At 39.2% G+C, this 24,619-nt stretch overlaps 1 protein-coding gene across 1 annotated transcript in view; it reads left to right on the forward strand.

Moving 5' to 3' along the window:
* Positions 1-4,622: 4,622 nt before the first annotated feature.
* TNKS2 (tankyrase 2) overlaps positions 4,623-24,619 on the forward strand; it is a 32,913-nt gene continuing 12,916 nt past the window's right edge. The window contains exons 1-18 of the mRNA XM_080401566.1: positions 4,623-5,047; positions 10,740-10,964; positions 11,921-12,016; positions 12,315-12,351; positions 12,665-12,740; positions 14,080-14,174; positions 15,329-15,395; positions 17,249-17,435; positions 18,372-18,493; positions 19,011-19,102; positions 19,193-19,271; positions 20,308-20,479; positions 21,185-21,264; positions 21,688-21,833; positions 22,248-22,413; positions 22,718-22,937; positions 23,338-23,447; positions 24,170-24,358. Of these exons, the coding sequence (XP_080257692.1) occupies positions 4,846-5,047; positions 10,740-10,964; positions 11,921-12,016; positions 12,315-12,351; positions 12,665-12,740; positions 14,080-14,174; positions 15,329-15,395; positions 17,249-17,435; positions 18,372-18,493; positions 19,011-19,102; positions 19,193-19,271; positions 20,308-20,479; positions 21,185-21,264; positions 21,688-21,833; positions 22,248-22,413; positions 22,718-22,937; positions 23,338-23,447; positions 24,170-24,358 (2,361 nt within the window). The 5' untranslated portion in view covers positions 4,623-4,845. The remainder of the gene's footprint in view (positions 5,048-10,739; positions 10,965-11,920; positions 12,017-12,314; positions 12,352-12,664; positions 12,741-14,079; positions 14,175-15,328; positions 15,396-17,248; positions 17,436-18,371; positions 18,494-19,010; positions 19,103-19,192; positions 19,272-20,307; positions 20,480-21,184; positions 21,265-21,687; positions 21,834-22,247; positions 22,414-22,717; positions 22,938-23,337; positions 23,448-24,169; positions 24,359-24,619) is intronic.

The following is a 24,619-nucleotide window of genomic DNA, read 5'->3' on the forward strand; positions in this document are numbered from 1 at the left end:
GAAGTACAGGCTTCTTACACCATCAGTGGAAAGAGGTGAAGTGCTTCAGAGGGCAATTAAGAGTGCATCGATGAGAAACCTGCCTGCTTTGTTAGTTACTCAGAGGACCTGGATGTTTCTGTTAAATACCCAGGATAGATTGTGAAGATGCCTGGACCTCCCCAAAGCTCCCCCCGACCCCGAACCCCACCCCAACTGGGACAGGAAACTAATACTGAAATTTGTTTAAGTAATGTCACTTGAACTGCAATTTAAATGCACGGTGAGTCTATGGTGAGTCTCTCACTAGTTATTGCTCTTCTGAAATTTTCTCCCTCTAAGATGATTTTCCCAAGATAATTATTGTTTCCCATCTCAGTCAGTTCTAGACAGATTATAACCTAAGTAGCCCACTTTTTTTTTTTTTTTTAATCAGTCAAATTCAGAAAAGCTGAATATGTCATGGCTATACAGACATTCCAGTTTGCATTTATTTGCTTTCAGCTTTTTCATATTATTGTACCTGTTTAAGATATAATTAATCTGGTTTGCTGGCATCCCTAGTCAATGCTGACCTTTGGCCCTACTGCTCCTCTGCTATTTCTTCCTAATAAGAAATAACAATTTCCCAGGCATCTGTCATGTTCCCATAATGGTAGCCCACATAATTCTGCTTTGCATTTGTGGAGTCTATGCTTTTAAAAAAAAAACTCTCTGTCCTCCCAGACATGCTCCAGGCACTACAGGAAAACAAACAGAGGCTCTCTTTAAGCCCTGTAGACATGTTTCTGTCTAGCAGTCTTTAACATGGAAACTGGAATAATTTTAAAGAAATCACAAGGGTCCTGGACTAAAGGTTTTTTTCTGTGTAATCTAGTTTCTGTGAACTCTTGTACACTTATCTGTGCTTCTGCTGTCAGGATCACAAGCTTCTCCCTACCACTAAAAAGAATCTTCTCGAAATGTATCATGTGAACTGCCATCTCCACAGCCAGTCACCAAGCTGCTGAACAGTTATCTTGGTTGCTGCATACACAGATACAGTATTTTGATAACTCAGTCGCTTACCATTACAGCTTGTCAACAATTCAGAGTGTATCCCCATCTTCTAGAGGGACCACTTGGCTCTGTGTTTGCTTCTCTCTGCAATGCTCAGTCTCTCAGTGTTTCACTGTCTCCAAGTTCCCTTTCATTTTTGTCAATTTTTTAAAAATCCCTTTATTATGCCAGAACATTTTATATTTATTTCACTTTACCCCCATCTGCTGGTAAAACAAAGCTGGCACATGTAATACGCCACTAATTATCGGTGAGCGACTGGCAGAGAAAAGGAACTAGCTCCTGCTTGTTCAAGATGAGTGGCCAAAGTACTTGGTAGATGGAATAAGAAGGGGAAAGGGAAGGTAGAAATTAAGTTCTTTTAAAGATCTAGTTGTACACACATTCACTGTTGTACAACTTGTGCTGCTTCAATTTTGCAGTGAGCTCTTATTTCTTAAATTGATCAGCCTCTCTTTTCATTTAGAAGAATAGCTTGCACTGCGAGTTTCTGTTTATAGTTTTAAAAATTTAGTAACTAAACAATAGACTGCTTCTGTTGCTCTCCAAAATTATTTTTTTTCTTTATAGGCATGCTTTATTATTTCCTGATGTACAGCATTAATTATTGTTGGTTGGGGTTCCACCTCCCCAAGTCTCATCTGGAAATACCTCAAATGGAATAAATTTTAAATAATTATCCTTTTGGAATAACCTAAATTTCTGAACACTTGCAATGTCCTATTAATTCTGGCATTTTACTTCCAAGAGCAAGGCAAACCACTGCAAGGACAAATTAGAAAGAGTTGAGAAATCCTCACGAAATGAAGGACTGGCAGCTGAATATCCTAAATCTGATGGGCTGCCTTGTAGATTGGCATGGATGATGTCTCTGCCCATAAACAAACTTTAATCTCCGAAGCAGAAAGGAAAAGGGTTTAGTTTTAAGGCTGCCTCAGCGTGTCCATACCCAACAGTCCCTCTTTTTCCTTTTTTTCTTTTTTCTTTTCCTTTCTGCCCTCTAGCGACCAACTAAGCATGTTTCTAAATAGAGTGTTCAAGCACTCCAAAAATACTTCTAAGTATCTATTAGGGCAGGTCACGCCACTAACATAAATATGCTGCAAAGGTACACGTTATTGATATATCACAATTTACACTTAAAAAAAAAAGTAGCAGTCAAATGTTTCCAAGCTGTTAATAGCTGAGTCTCTCAAGTGGTGCTAGTAACAGGTAGGTTATAACACCTCTGCTTCCTCTTGAAAAATCGCTAACACGTATCTTAGTTGGGATTTGGCATATATTTCAGCTATGGTTTTCTAACCATACTATGGTACAGAAGACTGAATGAAAGCACTAGCTTTTACAGATTATTTTCTCATAAAATAATTAAACATATTAAAAAAAAAAAAGTAGATTCATTTTATGTGGCATGAATCTCAAAAGTCAGTGCGAAGGCTATTAATACATCAATGCTAAAATATGCTGAGTTTGTGACTCACTGAATTCAAGGTTAATTGAATCCTGCCCATACAGTATAATATTTTTAAAAAGTTGTTTTCCTTCAAAGAGATCTGTGAATGTGCCACTATTTCACATTCAAGCTATCAGGAAGCCATACTGGAAAAGGAAGTCAGGCCGTAGGTAATTTAGAATAATAGTATCTTTTTGATATAATTACATGGAAAGAACTGGGAGTTTGTCACCCTGCTCTTTTTCTCACTCGTTTTTTTTTTTTTTTTATTGGCATTTGATAATTGCTTTTGCCAAGGAAAGAAATACAGAGTTTATAGTAAACTAGTGAAGAATTTTTCTAGTTTAAACTTCTTTAGATGACCTGGGGAGCAAGATGTGTTTTACGTACACAGATATTTACATTTCCACAGACTTTTAGATACACATTCTTTTACTGAGTTTTAAAATGGAAGCAGCCATGTTAATGCATTTGCTACTTCTGCTGTAGGCCTGAAGAAAGGTTTACAAACTGGAAAGCTTGTATACTTTTGCCAGCTATGCTAATGGGGCTAATAAAAGATACAGATGGCAGCACTGCAGGTCTTGTTTTCAGTCTGAGGAGCCTGCACGTAGAAAGGGTGGTTTTCATCGTGTGTACTTGGGAGAAGTGGGAAGGTCTGAGATGGCTGCAGGCCTATGAGCCACATCCCATGACAAGTTTATGCCAGAACGTTACAGCCACATGCAAAGCAGTGGATGAACTAGTTATGTGTGACAAAGCTGATGGATAGAGGGACTCTGGTTGTAGCCTGGCTTTTGCCTGCCTGCCAACCACAGCTTGTAATTTAAGTGGCGATGGGGAGAAAAGACAGTGGGATTACAGAAAATGGACGTGACCAAGGCATTGCATGGGTGTCAAAGCATGTGGTTTCCCTGTGCTGGCTGCATTCTTCTGTTAAACTTCTACTGTGGATTAGTGTAAATTAGTAAATGAAACAGTGTGAGGACATAGGCAAAGGCATTGGACCTTGACCCCTTACTGTAGCATGGTTTTAGCCTACTACAGCTAGTAGTCTCCCCCCACAAAAAACAAAACAAAACAAAAAACCTAGGTACAGTTTAGGCATTAGCATGGACCAGGGACAGGCAACTTGGACGTAACTGCCTTGTTTCAGAGGCAAGAGGAACTAAACTGTACAAATTAGCAGCCAGATCTCTTTCCTGGTTCTTAGGCCATTTAATTTACTGGTGTAACAGTAGTCTGTGAGTTCAATTGAGTTTGGAGGCACTTCCTGCCTTTGTAACAGGAAGCCACTGACCCTATTCAACTACCTTTTCCAAATTTAAGTGTTTTATTATGGCATGAGTGGAAAAACACTTCAAAATTATTTCTAGTTAGTCCCATCTAAGCTCAAGCTTCCCCATCACACTTGTTGGGCTCACAAGGGGAAAAGAGATGCCTTCTCCTCCAAAACCCTGAACCAGCTAAGTCAACTAATAGTATTTTCTAATATCAGTTTTGTGAGATTGAGAAAGCAAACCATGTAAATTATATTGCTTAAGTTTCATTTTATAGGTATTATGCAAGCACTTCCTTTTAAGTGACATATTTTGCTATGTAAAGATCATGAAGTTGTTAGCACCAAGATGCAGTCTTCTTACATGGGGGGTGGGGGGGGTGGGGTGCAAATCCCTCAGTAGTTGCCACCTCCTAATCTACATTTGATTACTGTAAGCAGTAAAGGAACATTTCTGTTTTTCCGGGACAAATCACTATCACTGCATTTGAGTTTTTGTGTTACACATCTTCCCTTAAAAATAAGTTGGCTGCAGGTTACAATGTAGTATCTCGTCGTCCTTCCTCCCCAGCTTTGAAACAAACACACTGAAAAGTGTACTGAGAAACTGTTTCACTTTAAGAAAAATCCAGTTTCAGGCCGTTTCCTCAGTAGCAAGCGCCTTGGGGGCGGAGAAGAGAGGCAGCACTGCGAGACAAGTTTCGTGCGCTGGAAATGGCCGCCTGAGCGGGAGCTCCCTGGGTTCAAGGGCCCCGGGGCCCAGCAGCGCCGGCCGGGTAGTGCCGTGCGGCCCTCGGCCCCCGCACTCAGCCTGCGGCAGCCCGCGGCGGAGGCCGCGCCACGCCGCCGCCACCAGCCCGGGGGCGCCCGCCGCGCCTGCGCGCCCCGCGCCTGCCCAGCCTGTGAGGGGGCGCCTGCGCAGCGAGTCCGGCAGCCGTGCCGCCGCGGGCGCTCCGCCCGGATCCCTCCGCCGCGATGCGCCGGTCCCAGCGCTCCGCCCAGCGGAGCGTGGTGAGGGCTGCCGCCGCGCCGGGCCGCGGCCTGTGAGCGGGGCGGCGGGGGCTGCTCGGCCGGCATGGCGGGGCGGCGGTGTGCCGGTGGGGCGGCCGCCTTGGCCGAGGCGCCGGGCTGCGGCGGGGCGGCGGACCCGGCTCGGGAACTCTTCGAGGCCTGCAGGAACGGGGACGTGGAGCGGGTCAAGCGGCTGGTGCGGCCCGAGAACGTGAACAGCCGGGACACGGCGGGCAGGAAGTCCAGCCCGCTGCACTTCGCCGCAGGTACGGGCCTGAGGCCGCCATTACCGCGCCCGTGGGGAAGGGGGAAGCCGGGGGGCAGCCGCGCCGCGCCCGCTGTCGAGCCGCGTACGTCCGCCTCCCGCGGGGCGCGGGCAGGGCCGGGTCGGGTCGCGGAGCAGCACCGGGTGTGCGGCCGCCGCAGCGGGGGAGCCGGGGGGCCCGGGGCGCTTCGCCGCCGCCCGTCCCGCGGCTGGGGCCGCCTGTGGGCGCGACGCCCGCTCTGGCGTGGCTGCGTGGGTGTCACCCACGCGGCGGTGGCTGCTGCCGAGCGGTGCAGGTGGTGTCTTGTTACTGTGGGTTTTGTTTCAGTAAACCTCAGCTGGTGTGGAGGACATTCGGGACTGGGGTCTAGGCTGTCCCTGTTGTGGCCTGTGAGCTCTGGCAGGTGACAGAGGGCCCGGGTGCTGCTGCCGTTGATGTCGGAAGGCCTGCTTGTTTTTAGAATTTCACCCATGAAGGGTGCCTGTCAGATAACGCCGTCTCTAAGCTCTTTGCCTTACTTGACAAATAGACTTTGTTAATTCGGGACCGAGATACGCAAACAACTGACATCGCAGAACAACTGCTCTCACTGGCAGCAGGCCAGAGGATTGTATCCCACCTTTTCAGACAAAGACCTGACTGTGGCAGTTGTTTTCATGTTGTATGTTTTGATTTCATTACCACGTTAGAGGTAGGACCCCAAGGCTGGCAAGCTGCAGAAGACAGCAGCCTCTTTTCAGATAAACAATATGGATATCAGTAAAGATGTTTTGTTTCTTCACTTAATTGTTTTGGAAGAGGTTTCTACTTAAGGTGTCCTTTCCTTGCATTTGGTAGACTTAACAGGTCTGAGTTTTTGAAAGCCTCTTCAGGACAGATGCATTTCACAGATTTAAGAAACTTCATTAACTAGAGAGCCCTGGAGACAACTTAAAATACCCTGTCAGAGGAATACAGTATAGCAGCTGTCTTTTTACATGCAGCAGTCCTGCCTGTTCACTAATAAACTCTGAACTTCTAAATAAATGAGTACATTTTACAGCATGTTGGAGAAGTGAGGGGGTTTGTTCTTTTTTTTTGGGTTGTTTTTTTTTGTTTGGTTGGTTGGGATTTTTTTAGTTTTTTGTGTGTGTGCTTGAGCTCCTTGTGTGATGTAGTGATCTAGTTTATTTCTGTGGACAGGAGTGATCCATCTTGACTTTAAAGGACTCCTGATCTGTAGAAAGCTTATTCTTAAAAAAATGCATAGTAATAACTTCATGTAGTTGTTAGAATTTTAATGTTAAACAGGTTGGTGTGTAAATGGGAGAGGCCATTGCCATGCTTACATCTACTTCAGGCTTGATACAGAGAAATTAATTGTTCCTGTCACAAGACTGTAGGAGATGCCACAAGTTTCTGGTTAACATGTGACATAAAATACTTGTGTAATTTCTTGATTTAACATTCTTCCACTGCTCCAGGTAGAACTGCTGCTGTCAGCCTACCTGCAATAGACGTGGTGTGAAAGATGGACATAAGTTAACTCCTGGATTTGGGGGTTTTTGTTTTGTTTTGCTTTTTCCCCATTATTCACAATTGGAGTAATACTAACTTCTTTTGTCTTCTGTCTCTAAAGGTATTACATTCCAGGAAGTAAAAGCAAAAGTCTGTTGTATTCTTGCTTTGTTTAGCCTAGGTGGCTAGGTGCTCTTAGAAAATTACATTACAAAACTTCTCTGACTAGTTTCATTCAGTTTTAAGACTTGTTTATGGAAGAGGTGGAGCCGAAACATGAAGATAGGTTTCATATTGCCCTTCTTTTTCTAGTGGCATTCTGGGTTCTGAACTTGGATTCTATTTTTTAAGTCTTTTCCCAGATCTTACCTAGCAATTTAAAGAAATAAAAAAATTCCCGTCTTTCCATGTGTCATTTTGTAAAGGTGGATTTTAAAATATATTTAAATATATTATAAAAAAAAAAACCAAAGAACTGAATGTTCTCCTTGGGCATGTGTCATTATCAGAAGTAATACATATTGGGATCTTGGTAAAGGTTGTTCTTTGGATTTTGTAGTACACAGTTATGTTTGTGTGTATAAGTTGTTCTGAAGCTTAAGTCCTCTCTCACCATAAGCTGCATATACTTCCTCAAGTCAATCCCTTTCATCACAGTGTATGTCAAACTTGAAAATATCACAAAGGTTTAGGGACTTGGCAGGAACCAAAATGCCCTTCCTGCAAACTAAAATTGTTTGAAAATACAAACACCCAGAGTAGGGGGGGAGAATTGGAGCTCAGTTGTTTCTGTTAGTTTTTTATCCCATCAAAATTAGGTTAAGGTCAATGATGACACAACAGTGACTGTAAAGAAATAAATATTTTTAATAAAGATACACAGTTACAAGTTTCTATTATGATTAATATTCAAAATTTGTCAGCTGAAAGATTGTGACTTTTGGGGGAACAAGTATAGTGAGCTGCTCATCTGTCATAGATGGTAGAAGAGTCTGGAGGCCACGAGTAGCCCTTCTACTTTGCTGTAAGAAGTAAATGTTCACGATGTTGAGACATTTTATCTTGCACAGTTGCAAGCTGTGATACCAGTTAGTTGGTCTTTTGGTGGAAACTCAAGAGCCAGAATAACCCACCACCCCTTAAAAATGACAGGTATGTGTGGTTTTATTAAAGGTGCTGAAATAGTTTTTGCAGCAGTGGACTGACAGCAAAGAGGAACTGTTACTGTAGGTAGCACTTCCCTTCCCTCTGTCAGCAACGGCTGTCCCCTCTTTCTGCTCTCAGTGAAAGGAGAGGGGGGACACCATCATACAGAATTTGGCCACCTCTGTTCTATACACATACATCCTTAAAAAAATGATGAGACAATACTTCTTTTCATATATGGTGCCCTCTTTTACACATGGTTCCACAAGGAAGTAAGGAATCCCTGCTGTGCACTCAGCGTGAAGAGAAATTACAAAAACTGGTGTGATGCAAATGAGCTCCTCTCAACATTAAAATAAATACAGACAGTTTAGTGGTGTTGCTGTACTTAGGGTATTTTCCAAGCAGGTGCAGGCTTTGCACAGAGAGAAGCTATGGGTTGTTCATGAACTTTATCTGATTGAACCTATGTAATAAACAGAATTCACCTGGATGCCCTCTAACACCTATAATGAGGTTTACTACAGCTGATTTTCAATTACACTATTGATTCCTGCTAAGGCTGGTGGTTTATGTTCAAAATCAGGGCTGTACATCAAAGCTTTGCGGGACAGGAATGCATTATGTACAAGAATGAGTGGTTTACCTACCAGACCTGTAACCTCTGGACAGAGAATTTGGTCAGAGGCTTTCTAACATAACTAATGCAGTTCTTGAAAACATTTTTTGGTACTGGAAGATACCAAACAGCCTGTCATCAAGTAACAGTTTTGTTGATGCATTTGCAGGACTGTGGCACTTGTGAAAAGAGTCATCTGAGTAGATCCTCGAAGAATTTAGTTAATTTTGAGTATACATTCAAACTAGAAGCAGAAATTTTTGAAAGTTTGAAGAAGAAAGAAAAAATCAGGAGGCCACATTGAAGAAAAATAACAGTATTAATAATATATAGTTATGCAAGCTAAATTTATTTAAGAATGAGAAATATGCTGCACGTAATTTACTATATAGACAATATGGCTGCATGGGTATATGTTGTGTAGGTGGGTACTGATTTATTATTTTTTTTTGGCAGCAGAAATATGCATGCACAGTGAATATGGCTTACTGTGTCTGTACACATAAATACATACGATCCAGTTCTCATCTCAAGTGTGAGATGTTTGTGTTCTCTGTCAGGACAGGCAAGGTGCCTTCTATTTAGTTGTAAGGTGGGTAACTAATGCTGAGACTCAAAAGTGAATTTGCTGTACAGCATGTGGTTCTATCATAGTCAAGGTGCTAGCAAGCAAGATTTGTTATTAGTAATGTATTTTGAAGAATTGAAACACACCACCAGTATAGTCTTGTGGCTGTTACTTGCAAATACCTTGAAGTTCATTCTGGGACTAAAAAGTTTCACAGAAAATTATTTTTATAACAATCAGAAATCTGTGGGGAATGTGGTTCCTTACCAGACTTCTGAGGGAAGATAAGAAAAAAGGCTTTTCTGAGTAAGTTTCCTGGCCTCTTCATCTTTGGCATGTACAGCTTGTATAGGAGATTTCTCAGCAAGTAGCATCCAGAAATTACTTAATGGCAGTTTTCAATTTTGAATTTTGAAAAATAGCAAAGGTGAAAGTGCTTGCTTCAGGATTTCGGTTGGTGTCAGGCTGGGGGGATTTACTGAATAGTAGTGTTTAGTGCAGAACATGCTGTGAAAAAGTTCAGTTGCAACTAAGCTAAAACTACAAAGTTGTAACTAAAATGCTGACACTTCTCCTGTGGTCACTCAGATGCTGGGTAGTTATCAGGAATAAACATAATTTCTAGGTTACAGTTGCAGGGGCTTACACCTACCTGGGGATGTTCCATGGATGATTTGTAACAAAGTTTAAATTTCCTACCATCTGAGTATGGCTGATGCTGACTACTGTGCGATGATTCAGTCTGAGGGAAAAGTTCAAGACTTCATCCCCACCCAGTTCTTGATCTCTTCAGCAAAGTGGTTTGCAACTCAGATGTTTCAAGCCAGGAAGGCCAAGTCCTGCACACACATGTTATTTCCCGGAAGGTACTTGGCCCAAGTCTGATAAATACCAACACATGGGTCTTACCTGCCCTACTAATCCCTGAGACCTAAAGAGACCTACGTGAAACCCTTGAGGGATTTCTGTGGGCAGTGGCCTTTGGAACATAGGGGCGTCATGGCTACAAGCAGAAGTCTGAAGTCATTCTGGCCTCGTGAAGATATTGGAGAAAACACAGATACAGTTTGTTGTCCTGGTTCATTTGCTGTTGTAGAAATGTGCAAGATACAGCTGAAATTAAATAATAGTAGCTATATAATTGTTTTATAAGAGCAGTTGCCTTATTAATGGTATGTCTAGCCCCAGATGTACAAGTGGGCATATTTTTTAACTGTCTGCTAACTTGAATGATAGGTTTGTTAAAAAAAGTGCCACAGAATATGTAAGAGCATTTTTGTGCTTCAGTTGTGATCAAATATTTATCATCATTTTAGGCATCACTGAAAATAGGCTTTATGAATATCTTTTAAGTTATGGTTGTGCATACTCATATAATAAATTTCTTTAGTAGAGAATGGTTTCAGATAAACTTCTTATGTCCCTAAGTGTTTTCTTAAGTGAACATTTCAGAGGTGGAAACTGTGTGCGTATTACATTAATTATTCCTTAGAAAACAAATAGCCATGCTTCTAGTTTTAACTTGAGAGCAGTGCTGCTTACTTGATTTTTTTGTAAAAAACCAAGCAACTTGTTTCTGTAAAATGCAATTTGTGTTCCGTGAATCTTTTTTAAAAAGCTTAGGACATAAATTGCATATGCATTGGTTTGTAGCCAGTCTCATCCTTACTCCTCCCAGGGATCATCTATTGGTCCATCCACAAACTGGCTGTGAGTTGGCAGAATATCACACAAAATATTGTTCAGATTAATAGCCATATAAAATTACTGGAAAAGAGAAGTTTGTTGTTCTAATCTCTGTATGTGGGACAGGGAATTCTCTTACCCCACTCTGACACCTTTCCTTCCTTTATCTCTTCCAGGTTTTGGTCGGAAAGATGTAGTTGAATATTTACTTCAAAGTGGTGCCAATGTCCACGCACGAGATGATGGAGGCCTTATTCCCCTTCACAATGCTTGCTCTTTTGGTCATGCTGAAGTTGTCAATCTTCTCTTGCGGCACGGTGCAGATCCTAATGCTCGGGATAACTGGAATTACACTCCCCTTCATGAAGCTGCCATTAAGGGCAAGACAGATGTCTGCATTGGTAATTTTCTACCACTCATCCTGTGACCAACATCTCTTCTCACTGTGAAAAATGAAAAACTTTTTAAAGACCATTTATACTCTATGAAGCTATGGCTGGTATAAGGATTAAACGTACACATCTTTCATAAACTTGAATTCATATGCCAGATTTAGAAGAAACAAGGTTTTAGATCTGTTTTTGATAATTGCCCAAGTATAAAGATTCATATTGACATAATGAGGAAGGAGCTTTAGAGTGATGTGTTGGAACTAGATGCTCTTCTACTTCAGCCTAGATTCTTCTGCTGCCTTCTGCTGCTACTCACAGTGTAGTGGAAAGAACAAAACTGGTTTCAGTAATGGATTCATTCTGTCTCTATGTGTAGGAGCCATGTTAGTTAAGGATGGGAGCTAAACTTAATTATATTGACCACCTGTTTTGTCCACACAGTTCTTAAGAGTTAGGAAAAGGCAGAAAGTTAGATATGTCAAGAAACTAATTTTTTGATTGCGTGATTTGCTCTCCTTTCTTAAGGAGCAGATCTGGAAAGGTGTATATGTAGTAGCACTGTCTGATTGGCCCCAAAATGAGTGCAAAATGCAGGGCCTGTTACTGCTGTGTGCGATTCAGGGCTTAGTCACTCGTGGGTTTGAGGCAGCATGCTCTGAAGCTGATGTGAAGTAGCTACTGGTTTTTGTAGTGTCTGTCAGTCTTTCAACTGATATTGAGATTGCCTCCTGCCAGTCTGTGATTTCTGCTCTGCTTTTTTCTTGTAAAACGTGTCTGGGCATGTTTCACTAGTTAAACTGTTCGCAGGTGACATTAAGGAATTCTGACAGTAAAAATTTGAGAGGGGAAGTTAGGATCAGTAACTGGATGTTTCTTTTGTTGCTTGTTACTGTAAAGTAATGATACATTTCATAAGCCTTGTCTTGTAGAATTGTTGTCTCATGGAAAACTTTGGCATTTTATAGTACTGCTGCAGCATGGTGCTGAACCAACCATCCGGAACACAGATGGAAGAACAGCTTTGGATTTAGCAGACCCGTCTGCAAAAGCAGTGCTGACTGGTAAGCGATAATCTTTAGATTACATTATGACTAATAACAGTCAAATTAATGTAACACTTTATTTTAGTTTTTGTCTTTCTGATATTGCTTCTGTCTTTTGTAATTCTAAATAGAAATTCCCATATGGCCTTCATCATCTCAGCTGTGGGATGTGTTCTGATTAAATAGTTTCTTGTGATAGTTCAGTAATGGACTGTGAGATTTTTAACACTTATGTTCTCTAAAATTTTAGAAGAGGAGCATAAGTAGCAGACTACATATGTAGGTACTCATTTAACAACTCCCTTTTGTCTTCCAGGTGAATACAAGAAAGATGAACTTTTAGAAAGTGCCAGGTATGCATGTTTGGAAAATATCTGGAATTTAGTTATATTTTCAGAATGGTATGTAATGTGTGTGTATATATATATATAGGCTTCTGAGCTGGCATTCCATCTAGATGCTAAGGTTTGGCTGTTATCTGTGAATAAAGTTACAAAACCAGTTACATAAATGCATTTTTGCTTTCCCTTTAATGCTGGCAATACGGAAGTGAATGTGTTACTTCAGATCTGCTGAACATTATAGCAAGGAAAAATATAAAAACTTAACAAGCTACTAAAAACTGGAATAAAAATATTTCTGCTTATTTCATATCTTGTTTTTCAGGAGTGGAAATGAAGAAAAGATGATGTCTCTTCTTACACCATTAAATGTTAACTGTCATGCAAGTGATGGCAGAAAGGTATTTTTGTTTGAAACCTCATTTAAAATGAGTTCATTCTTACATGTTTTACCGTCACTGTTTGACCAGTTTTTAAGAATGTTAAACATAGAATCTATCTATTTTCTTTAATATATGTGAGAAAATAAGATTGTAGCTTTCTAGCAGCTGGCTGATATTTTTTGTTTGTTTTTTAATCATAAAAGGACTAATTAGGTATTTCCATCTAGGAGCAATAAACAGACACCTTTTCAGTTGGATCTAATGCTTGACCTTCATATCTGCAGTGATGAAGAAGGGAGGCCTTTTCATAGATTATTGTTGCTATTGCAAAGAGGTGCACACAGGCCCCTTATTTGCCATATACCTTAGGCAAGTTATCGTAGCTGTTTCAGGAATGAGCTATTCATTGCTATAAGTATTGGTAAAAAAACTATGTGAAAAATATTCAAAATCTCTATTCTAAAAAATCACGATTGTCTCCTGGGTTCAGCCCCTAGCCTACCAAAGGTTCATATTACTGAATATCAGTTTGTGGTGTCCTTGTTGTTCTCATTAAGTATATTTACTCAGTCACTTAAGTTTCTTTTTCAAATTACTTTCCCTGTCCAGGATTTTGTGGTAAGATATTGGGATCTCCAAAACACCTATGCATCTCTGTTTTCTTATCTTCTAGCTCTGAGACTCATCCTCTAGGAACTGTACAAACCCAGTTCAGTTGACGGGTTTTTAAATGAAGAGGATAAGATTTCTCTTCACTAATTTGTAGCTCTGCTCTTGATGCTGCTGATGGCAATGCTGGAGTGGGTTTTCTAGAAAAGATCATAAAGCAGTTATCCGACTGCTCTGTAGAGTGTGAGAATTTAGAAGATTGTTTCCCCCATGCCCCACTAACTTACTACACTCACAGATGTGCGTAACAATCTCTCTTGATAATTTCTAAACTTATTGGTAGGGAGACCTCTTTATAATTTAGCAGTCATTGTTTCTAATAGCCATCTTATTTCCCCTTTCACGAAGGACATGGTTTGTCCTAGCAAAATATGCTGGTATGCTAGTATAGGTATGGTAAGCTAAAAGACAGAAATGGACTGCAGGAATCAAAAATCCTTTAAGAGGGTCTTTGTTGCCAGAATGTGTTGGTGATGATGTAAATTCAGGATTTGTGTTTATGATGATTGTGAGAGTAGTCAGTAAACAATGAGCATAGTTATCAAATGTTTGGTTCAAGCACTCTCTTTTAATGTTGCAAGTGTTTTAAGGATTTCAGTAATTAGTACCATTAACAAGTTTTGAAAAAAAAGATAAAATCAACCCTTGATTTTGTGTTACTGATTACTTCTACATTCTGTCATTTCAGTCTACTCCTTTACATTTAGCAGCTGGGTATAACCGTGTAAAAATAGTACAGCTCTTGCTGCAACATGGGGCTGATGTACATGCAAAGGATAAAGGGTAGGTTCATTTTTCCTTTGTTTGGAATAAACATAATTTGTTTAAAATTGAGATGAAGTAAAGAATAGCAATACTATTTTAACACTGAAGAATTTCTAACCTGAGACAATTACGTCATCTTTAACCTTTCTGTTGGGACAAAAATGTAAAGTGTAAAGGCTTAAGACTTGTGAGTCCAAATTGAGCTTAACATAGAACATGTGCCTTTTAGGTATCACTAGCCAAATTATTATCTCTTGTTTAATAAGGTATGTTCATACAGCACTGTGAAGTCAACATTATTTTGATGATTGAAGCAGTCTTAATTTTCTTTCTACTTTTAAGTTTCTGTTGCAAAGAATGTGATAAAAATTGAAGATCTGTTTCCCAGAGGTTTTATTTGGTTATTATGTCAGGAAGTGTAGTGAAATACAGATGCACTAAGTTTGTTTAGTTACATAAAATATAATGAAAACCCTATTTTTAAAATATGTATTTAGGCACATGAAAGATTATGGAAAGCAAAATCTTACTCCTCCTTTTTCCTAGGATCACTTCACAGCTACATAAATAGCTGCCTGATCAGACAGTTTTAATTGTCCCCTTGGGGTTGGAATTCACTTTTGTCTTTTCTCCCTTACTAGCCCAGTGAAAGAATTCACTTGGGGCAATTTCTCACTTGCTCCCAAGTTCCAAGTTTGAGAGAGTATGAAGCTGGCTTTAAAACCTCTGCAGCTCTGCTGTTACTGTAGAATATCTTACAGTTACTTAACCATTAGCCAGTAAGACTTGTTTAGTTTCCAAGGGAGGAGATAATCTTATGGCAGTGTTCTTGTGAAAAAGGAAATAATGACTGTCACTCCTGAAAATCCCCTGCAGATAGTTCTTCCTGCTTAGGGTTTCAAGTCTGAGCGGAACCATTTTGTTGCAGTAAGTGCAGTAAATTTCTCATCTTCCGATTATTTTAAACTTTCACTGTTCTGAAAAATGATGACAGGATTTTCTGGGTTCTTCTCCAGCTTAGTGTTTCCCCTCAACTTCATTTGAACATCTCTGACACTATTTGTGTAAAATGTTCAAGGTGCAGCACAGTACCATTTGCAATGTTGCAGAAGCATTTGGAACTGAAATACACATACTAAGACAATCATTCTTCCCCTTTCTCTCCTATGTAGAGATTTGGTGCCACTTCACAATGCCTGTTCCTATGGTCATTATGAAGTAACAGAGCTTCTAGTAAAGGTTGGTCTTTGAAGAGATTAAATTGCATATTACTAAATAAGAACAGTTTATGATAGAGTAATGCAAGTGGCATATTTTTTTTATATTGTACTGAAATTACAAAACTTAAAGAATGATAGATTGCTTTTGCTGTACATGTTGGTTAATGATTATTAAGATGGAGCTACAGAATCTTCTGCTTGCAAGGAAGCTTTTTCTTTATAAATGTGCTTTCTGGTTTTAACTCTTTCTGCTCCAAAGTTGAATGTTTTTATATTGCCAAGTAAGTACTTCTTATCTCAGCCTTCCCCCCTCACCCAAAATCCACCAAAACCAGCAATATTGTGAGTTTGACAATAGAAAAGCATTTCAGAAGACAGTGTATTAAAAGGTTTTTGAAAAGAATGCTGGTAAAGATTGTAAATGTTATAAAATGAAAGAGTAATCAGTCTTTTGAGGGAGTGAACTTTACAACGTCAATTCTGGCCCTGAATTGTAGCCTTAACTCCAAAGAAAGAAAAATGTGTCAGTTTTTCTAACATAAGCGAACTCACAGAACTGAAGTGGCTTATCTGGGTTATGTTAATCTTTAAGATAGAATATGATGCATATTACGGTAGTGGCTCAAAGGTGTAGCCTGCAAATATCTGTGAGTGTTGTGCAGTGAGGGACTTTTGAATTATGCCTATTCTCCACTGCTACAGCAGAACATGGTCATTATAACAGCTGAGGGTGTTCTGTTAGGTAACTCTAGATCAGGGGTCCTCAAACTTAGGGCCCGCGGGCCGGATACAGCCCCCCAGGGTCCTCAGTCCTGCCCCGGTATTTACAGAACACACACACACACCCCGCTGGGGGTTGGTGGGGGAAACCAAGCAGCCGCAGATGACTTCATCCACGCGCCGTCCCCCTGTTTAAAAAGTTTGAGGACCCCCGCTCTAGATGTTTGGATGTTCAGAGAATAGCTGTTGTTGTTCTGTCCTGTATGTCTCACTCCCTACTGATCCCATGTGTCTATTTGTTTAGCAAAAATTTAAAAATTATTGGAAGAAGCATATATAGTAAGTATAAATAGTCAGGGGGTTAATATTTTTTTTCTGTTACTTGAGAGGCCAATTGTAAAGTGAATCTTTACAGTTGTGGTACTAGGTAAAAGAAATTCTGCCTTTTGACTGGACACTGCTGTGTATCTTAACTGTTATATTTCTGTGAATCTTGACTTATTTTTTGCAAAGCACTATGGATTTAACAGGAGCAATGGGAAGGAGCATGTCTATCAGACTTGCTTACAGACAGAACTCAAGATGCATACAGAATGTTACTGGAGAATAATTACGCAGATATTAATCATCCAAGAATATTACTTGCAGAACCTTGTAATTACATATTCTGAATTGAAGTCAACTTTTGCGTGCCTGTCTCTTTCTAGCATTCATATCTTGGAGAGTGTTGATAGAACATGTGTTTATCTTAGTGCAACTGTTAACTCTAGACTTTCTCTAGAGTGACAAGAAACAGGAGCTTGATCAAAGGTGATTCAGAGTGTATGAATTAGGCTCTTTCTCTGAACTGACCTGTAGCTGAGCTACTCTCCTTTTAGAGATGCTGGGGAAAGCCTGAAGAGACTAGCTGGCCTTTGGGTTCTTTGAATGTACCTGTGAGACGCTAGAGGATTAAAAACTGCAGCGTGCTGAAATGTTGTGTTATATTGAAAATGAACATCTAGAGAATGTCTTGGATACAGATTGCATACACGCATTGATTTTATTTTTTTTTTTAATTATTTTGTCTACTGCATTGAAACTAATGACAGAAGTCTTTTTCTTATGATCTGGTTTTGATATTGCATTTTTTTTACCGCTTTCCCTTTCAAGCATGGAGCATGTGTGAATGCAATGGACCTGTGGCAATTCACCCCTCTGCATGAAGCAGCTTCTAAGAACAGGGTGGAAGTATGTTCACTTTTGTTAAGTTATGGTGCTGACCCAACACTGTTGAACTGTCACAACAAAAGCACCATTGATTTGGCTCCAACACCCCAGTTAAAAGAGCGATTAGCATGTGAGTATAAAGTGAGATCAGTTCTACAGTTATAGATTGTAATGTGTGCTTAGGTTCCCTAGACAGTGACCTGCCAGAAGCCAGATTTGGAAATTGCTTACACTTTCCAAGCAATTGTGCAATGTTGGACAGTACATTTCACTGTTTATAATTTGAGATTGCTAATTTTTCTGAATATAGGCATTTAAAATAATTTTATTGTCAGTTTTATAGTCATGTTGTTGTGATGGGTTTTGTAGCTTTTCTTTGCTAAATACATGCTTTCCCTCACAACCTTGCCAGTACACTTTCATTTTCCATACTTGCTCCTGTCACTGCATCAAGACTGTTGAAATACTCATTTCTATTCTGCTGTATTTTGTTTGAAGAAAAGAAAAAAACTTAACTGTTTAGAATGCTGACTATGTTTGAGTATGCCATAGTCACTGAAAGTTCAAAGAAATTAATGAAAGGCTTAGATTTTTTTGTCCAGAAAACTCAAGTAGTTGAAAAGAATGCCATCAAATTCTGACCTTGAGTGGTCCAACAATAACTTTCTGGGATATGTACAAAAATTATCAGTAAATACTACATTAGGCTTCATGCTAGCATCTAGAAATGGTTTTACTAAAGAGGTCAGAAATAGAGACGTGTATATACTTGAATTGGTTCATACGTGAGGAGTGGAACCTAGAACAGTGGTGAGTGAAACAGGTCTTCAACCAGTTTGGATGTCTCTGGCTTTGTTTTTGAAACAGAAGTGTATTTCTTTAGTGTTTTGGCTTAGGTAAAAAGTTCTGTCAAGTGATGTAAAAGCTTAAGTCAGACTTGGAAATGTCTGCACCGTGGTCTACTGAATAAAATGAGTTTTTTTATCTAACTGAAAGAAACAATCCTCTTGAGTCTTCTCAACTTAAGGAGTGTAACTTTCTGGTATGTATTTATTTCTTTTTAAAGATGAATTCAAAGGTCACTCACTGCTGCAGGCTGCAAGAGAATCAGATGTGGCTCGTATAAAGAAACACCTTTCTTTGGAGACAGTGAACTTCAAACATCCTCAAACACATGAGACAGCATTGGTAATATCTCGGGATTTTGTCATTATTTTGCATATATTGTGGCTGACCTAAACTTACTAGGTAATACTTTAGAACTAAAAATTTCAGTGTCAAACAGTGTAATCAAGACCAGCCTGGAATATCCAGTTTTTAGCTAAACAAATAACACTAATATTTTGTTCTTAAGGTTTATGTTAAGACTAGTCTAAATCGCTTGTTTAATTTAGGTTGTCTATATGACTTTTTCTGTAGGATAGTCTAGTTTTAAGCAACAGCGAGCTACATATGTTAGCTTTGTTTCTAAAGCTTGAAGGTTTCCGGCAATTAGTGGAGAGGGAGCTCTGGAAGATACCAGAGCCCAATCCAAAAGCCCGTGTGGAATCTCCCAAATTAATAATCTTCTACTTGTGAGGTGGGGTGTTTTTTTTCCTGTGGGCTTTGCACACAATCAGCTCTTAACTGCCAGCTGATCAGCAAGCACCAAAACCTGTATATATTGCTAGCTAGTTGTTAACACTACAATTTTTAATATTCTCAGCACTGTGCTGCTGCATCTCCATATCCTAAGAGAAAACAAGTATGTGAATTGCTGCTGAGGAAAGGAGCCAACATCAATGAAAAAACAAAAGAGTAAGTGGTTACAAAGGAATACTCTTTTAAGTGTTTAGAAGATTTTGCAAAATACATTGTGAGTTTGTTTGTTGTTTTTTTTTTTTAAAGCTTCTTGACTCCTCTGCATGTGGCATCAGAAAAGGCTCATAATGATGTTGTTGAAGTAGTTGTAAAACATGAAGCTAAGGTATGAGTTACTATTTATACTTTTGTGTATGTTGAGCTTTGCCTGCTATTATAGGTTTTCATGCTGTGAGAATGAACCGCTGAGTAGACGGACTTTTCTAAATTAATTCATTTTGGAAGGTTGTAGGTTTATATACTTAAGACATAGGCCATCAATTCATCAGTACAGCCCTATACATTGAGGCATCATTGTTGTTTTGGCCCTATTTTATAAGAAATGTTGACGTAGCTCCTCTTGCGGTTAACTGAAAGCTTGTAGCGTGTCTTATTTGGCACTTCATTGTCCAGCAGTAGTAATGAAATGCTTAAGGAAAAAAAGTAGGGGTTATACACAAAAAGCAGGAAGCTATAACAGGTAGACTTTGTGTGATCTTCCATGCAGTAAAAATTTCAATGAAGGCAAAATGTTAAATCGTTACACAATGTTTAGTTCGAATTTCCACCAAACAAAAAGTGGAAAGGATATACTCTCTGTAATGCTTGAATCCTCCAAAACTCAGAGTTTCATAGCTCGCTCTCTTGCGGAAATTTGTTTACAGCCTGACTGCCGTAAAGTTTTCAAATCAGTGATCAGAACCAGCGAAGCAGTAGGGAATACAAATAACCTTTGGGTGCAGGGTTACAAATTGTTAAATACACCTTGACTGAAACGCATAGGAACTCTTCAATCCAAAAAACCACAAAAAGTCAATGCAGGTAGAAGCTGTACTATGTGTTGGCACTGTTTGTGCTGCCATGAGCAAAGTAATGGCCTGCTTCTGTATGTGGCAAAATTGCTGTAACTTGTTTGTTATGCTGGATTATTCACATGCCTCTAAAAGGGGGCAATTCTTCCTCAGTAAATGGAGTTACAACTATATGAACTGCTTTTGTTAAAATTTGGTCTTTTGAAATGGCATGACCTTGGGAAACATGCTGAATATCTTGTTTTAATGAAAGTAAGAATACTTGTGAAATACTCCCAGTCAGCAATGAAAACAGCTTTAATATTAAGTTTTGATGGTAGCATTTCTTGTCTGTGTTGTTATTATTTTTAGGTTAATGCGCTGGATAATCTTGGCCAGACCTCTCTTCATAGAGCAGCGCATTGTGGTCATCTTCAGACTTGCCGGTTGCTGTTGAGTTCTGGATGTGATCCTTCCATTGTGTCTCTGCAGGGCTTTACAGCCTTACAAATGGGGACAGAAAGTGTGCAGCAGCTACTGCAAGGTAAAACTGATTTATTCAGGATCCACTTCTGAAGTGATGTGCTTCATTGTACTTGCCATTTCAAGTGGTGTCAAGAAATAATAGTGATCACAAGTCAAAAAAAAAAAAAGGTACTTTCTTCAAAAGGCAGTACTGGGTTGTGCAATTCTTACTCTGTAACCACATGCACAAGGAGAGTGCCTGCTCTAGGTGTAGTTAACAGTATCATTTACTTTCTAGTGTTCAGCTACACAGGTTGTCAGAGATGCTCGGAATGTTCATGCTGTTAGCCATCTGGACTAATTCTGGAGAAATCCTGATGTGGAGGGGCGGGAAATCTTTTAAGTAGAAAATTAGTTTTAAAAGCAAAGATAGCTGCTTTGCATTTGTGAGCAGAGACAACAGGGTATGTGGATTTTCAAAAGTATGGTTTGGACATCATACACATTGGTAAGCTTCTTGATGTATTCTGAAACTGAAATAAGAATGTTTAGTTGGTCCCACAGTACTTCAAAATAGATAGGAAGTGTGTTGCTGAAGGCAACTTTGCAAACACTGTTGGAGCTAATAGCTACAGTTGTAGACAGTAAGAAAAGACAAAACTTGTCTATAATTGGTTACCCATTTTTTAAGGGACATCCTTGAAATACTCAAATGATTTCCTGTCTTGACAAATTCCTTCAACTGCACGCACTTACCTGTCATGTAACCTCATTTATTTTGCAGAAGGTATCCCATTAGGTAATTCTGATGCAGATAGACAGTTGCTGGAGGCTGCAAAGGCTGGAGATGTGGATACTGTAAAAGTAAGCTTAAACTTGTCCTAAAAATAAGAGGGAATTCTATTGCAAATTATAATTTCTCAAAACAAGCAATCAAACAGCCCTTCACTGGCTGCTTTGGAATTGTGATCCCTGTCATAAAACCTTTGTATTGCACAGATGTTACAGATGACAAAATGTAATGTTCACCACCTCCAGAAGTTTGTCTTACACAAAAAGTGTAAATGAGTCAGAGGTGTGGATTTGGGAGGGGGGGTGTATTTAATTATTTTTTTTCTTGGGACACAATCTGGGAAAAGTAAAGATTTTATGTAAAAATAACTAAAGAAATAAACTTCAATGAAAGCAGTTTTTCAAAATCAGATGTGTATAACAACATTCTATGACTAAATTAAGTGTGCCAACACTGTGTATAGTGATGTATGTTTTGTTGTGGTGATTTTACAGAAACTATGTACAGTTCAAAGTGTGAACTGCAGAGATATTGAAGGACGTCAGTCTACACCTCTTCATTTTGCAGCGGGATATAATAGGGTATCTGTTGTCGAGTATCTTCTTCAGCATGGAGCTGATGTGCATGCAAAAGATAAGGGGTAAATACTCAAATGTGTATTTTCTTGGCAATTGCAATTGCTGATATCTGTCAGCTCTTGAATATTGCTAGCTGATAAGCATCCCAGCTTTCTTCAGACATTCAATTTTATTTTTTTTTATTTTTATGGAACGTTCTGTTAGAACGAAAATGTTCAGAATATCCACAAAAGCATTCTGCAGCATTTGAAACTAGAGCATCAAGAATTTCTCTGGCCCTGTGCTTTTAATTCTCTTCAGTGCCACTGCTGATGGCATTTTTACCACTTTGGCAGTAGATATTCCTACTATATAAAGTCTTTGTTACGGTTTGATTATTGAAGGTGGTTGGGTTTTAAGTTTATATCACTTTGAAAAAAAGACCCAACTTTTTTAAAAGAGAATTTTTCTTTTTTTTTTTTTTTGATTGTTTCCAGAGGACTGGTCCCTTTACATAATGCTTGTTCATACGGTCACTATGAAGTTGCAGAACTGCTGGTTAAACATGGTGCAGTTGTTAATGTTGCTGACTTGTGGAAATTCACTCCCTTGCATGAAGCTGCAGCAAAAGGAAAATACGAGATTTGCAAACTCCTGTTACAGGTATTACATATGCTGGAGAGAGGTTACTTTCTTTTCTTTCTTATTCAGTTTGAAATGTGATTGGACTTCTTTGAGAAATTGATTTGTGTGTTGTGGGTTTTAAATTATCGTGGTTAAATGTATGTTTTCAGTAAAAGAGATGCTATTAGCAACTGTATTGTCCTTTCTCACACAGTAAATGGAAGGCACTCCCTGAAGGATTCTAATAAGTGTCAGAATATTTGCTCAATAAGGCATAAGATGCATGAGATGCAGTGTGTTTATTCTACTTACATACTCTACCACCTGTTTTTTATGTGCACAGCATGGAGCTGACCCTACAAAGAAAAACAGAGATGGAAATACTCCTCTAGACCTTGTTAAAGATGGTGATACTGATATTCAAGACCTTCTTAGAGGAGATGCAGCTCTATTAGATGCTGCAAAGAAAGGCTGTTTGGCCCGAGTGAAAAAGCTGTGTTCACCTGACAATGTCAACTGTCGGGACACACAAGGACGGCATTCAACACCATTACATTTAGCAGGTCAGTGTTTTAACTAACGGGTTTGCTCAAAATCTCTAGACACTGTGGCTGAACTTTCTATGTCTAAGCAAGTTTAAAGTATAGCCCCAACTAGAGGATTCCATATTTTCTCTTTTAATAAAAAGAGTAATAGTCAGTATTTTATACATACTTATCTTCTAAACTGTTAACTCTGAATTTAACTTCCTACTGTCTCTAGCCAAAGATGATCTTTTATTGTTTATTGACAGAGGTTTTAAAACCAAAGACTCTTAAATAGGTTGAAGCTGTCCTCACTAATAGGTAATACACTGTCTTCACTGGGATTGACACCTTAACTTTCAAGTAATTTAAGGGAATTACTTCTCTACAGATTTTTTTTAATGTGTTCTATTTATTCTGTCCTTTTGCAACCTTCCAGCTGGTTACAACAATTTGGAGGTTGCAGAGTACCTGTTACAGCACGGAGCAGATGTGAATGCACAGGATAAAGGAGGGTTGATTCCTTTGCATAATGCGGCATCTTATGGGGTAAATCTCTTCCAAACTCTCTGAGGCTTTGTTTATTAATTTAAAAAATAATTAAGTAAATGTGATACATTTAATTGACAGCATTGTGAGCCAGTACCCTCTAGAAAGCCTTTGCCATTGAGTTGTAATGTTATTTGTAAAATGTAAAAAAAACAAAACAAAAACAAAAAAACCCAACCAAAACAAAAAACCCCACGATATCATAGCTCATGATACATGCGAAGACTCTTGAATTTATAAAATCATGGTTGGAGTTTAACATACTGAGCTTTCTGAACACAAATGCATAAAAAGTCAGCAGCCCTGTGCCAGTCAAATTTAACCAGTGAGATCTCATTTTCACTGATTTGGCTAGTGTTGAGACACTAACTTGTTTTGTGAACTTTTCTGGATCTTTGTGCTTGGATCAAGTCTTTAATCAAAACAGTTGGAGTACTTTCCAAACTGGAAGTTCAAATTCAGGCTTTTTTTCCTTCAGATTCCTCTGGATTTGGGATTCTGTTGTAGTCTGTCCTTTTTTCACAAGACAAGAAATCTTAACTTTTTACTGGTATGTTATAGGTGAGGAAGAAAACACCTTGTTTTAATACTTTTTTATCATAATTAAGAAGTAAATTGTTTTAAGAAAATTCAGAATGGGGATTACAGACAAGTATCAGTAATAGTTCTCAGTTTAATACATTGTGGTGCCTTGGAATTTAACGGGTGTTTTTATTTTCCAGCACGTTGATGTAGCAGCTTTACTTATAAAGTATAATGCATGTGTGAATGCTACAGACAAATGGGCTTTCACACCTCTGCATGAAGCAGCCCAGAAAGGAAGGACACAGCTTTGTGCCTTGTTACTGGCACATGGGGCTGATCCTACTCTGAAAAACCAAGAAGGACAAACGCCATTGGACCTGGTCACTGTAAGTGTTGGGGTCCTTCTTGGGAAATCTGTGTTTACCTACCATTTGTGGCAGCTCATCTAAAAACTATCCTTTAAAAACAAAAAGTAATACAGCAACTTCTGCAAAATTTAAAATACTGTGGTTTCTCTGGTGTTTATATGTGTCTGGTAAAGAAAGTCAGTAGAACCTTTATAAACCTTCTTGAAATATTTTCTTGCTCAAGACTTCCTGTTTCAAGATGGAGTGGAAAAAAACGCACACCAACAAAAGGAATTCAGA

Source organism: Falco punctatus, assembly GCF_963210335.1.
Source record: "Falco punctatus genome assembly, chromosome: 9".
Lineage (NCBI taxonomy): Eukaryota > Metazoa > Chordata > Aves > Falconiformes > Falconidae > Falco > Falco punctatus.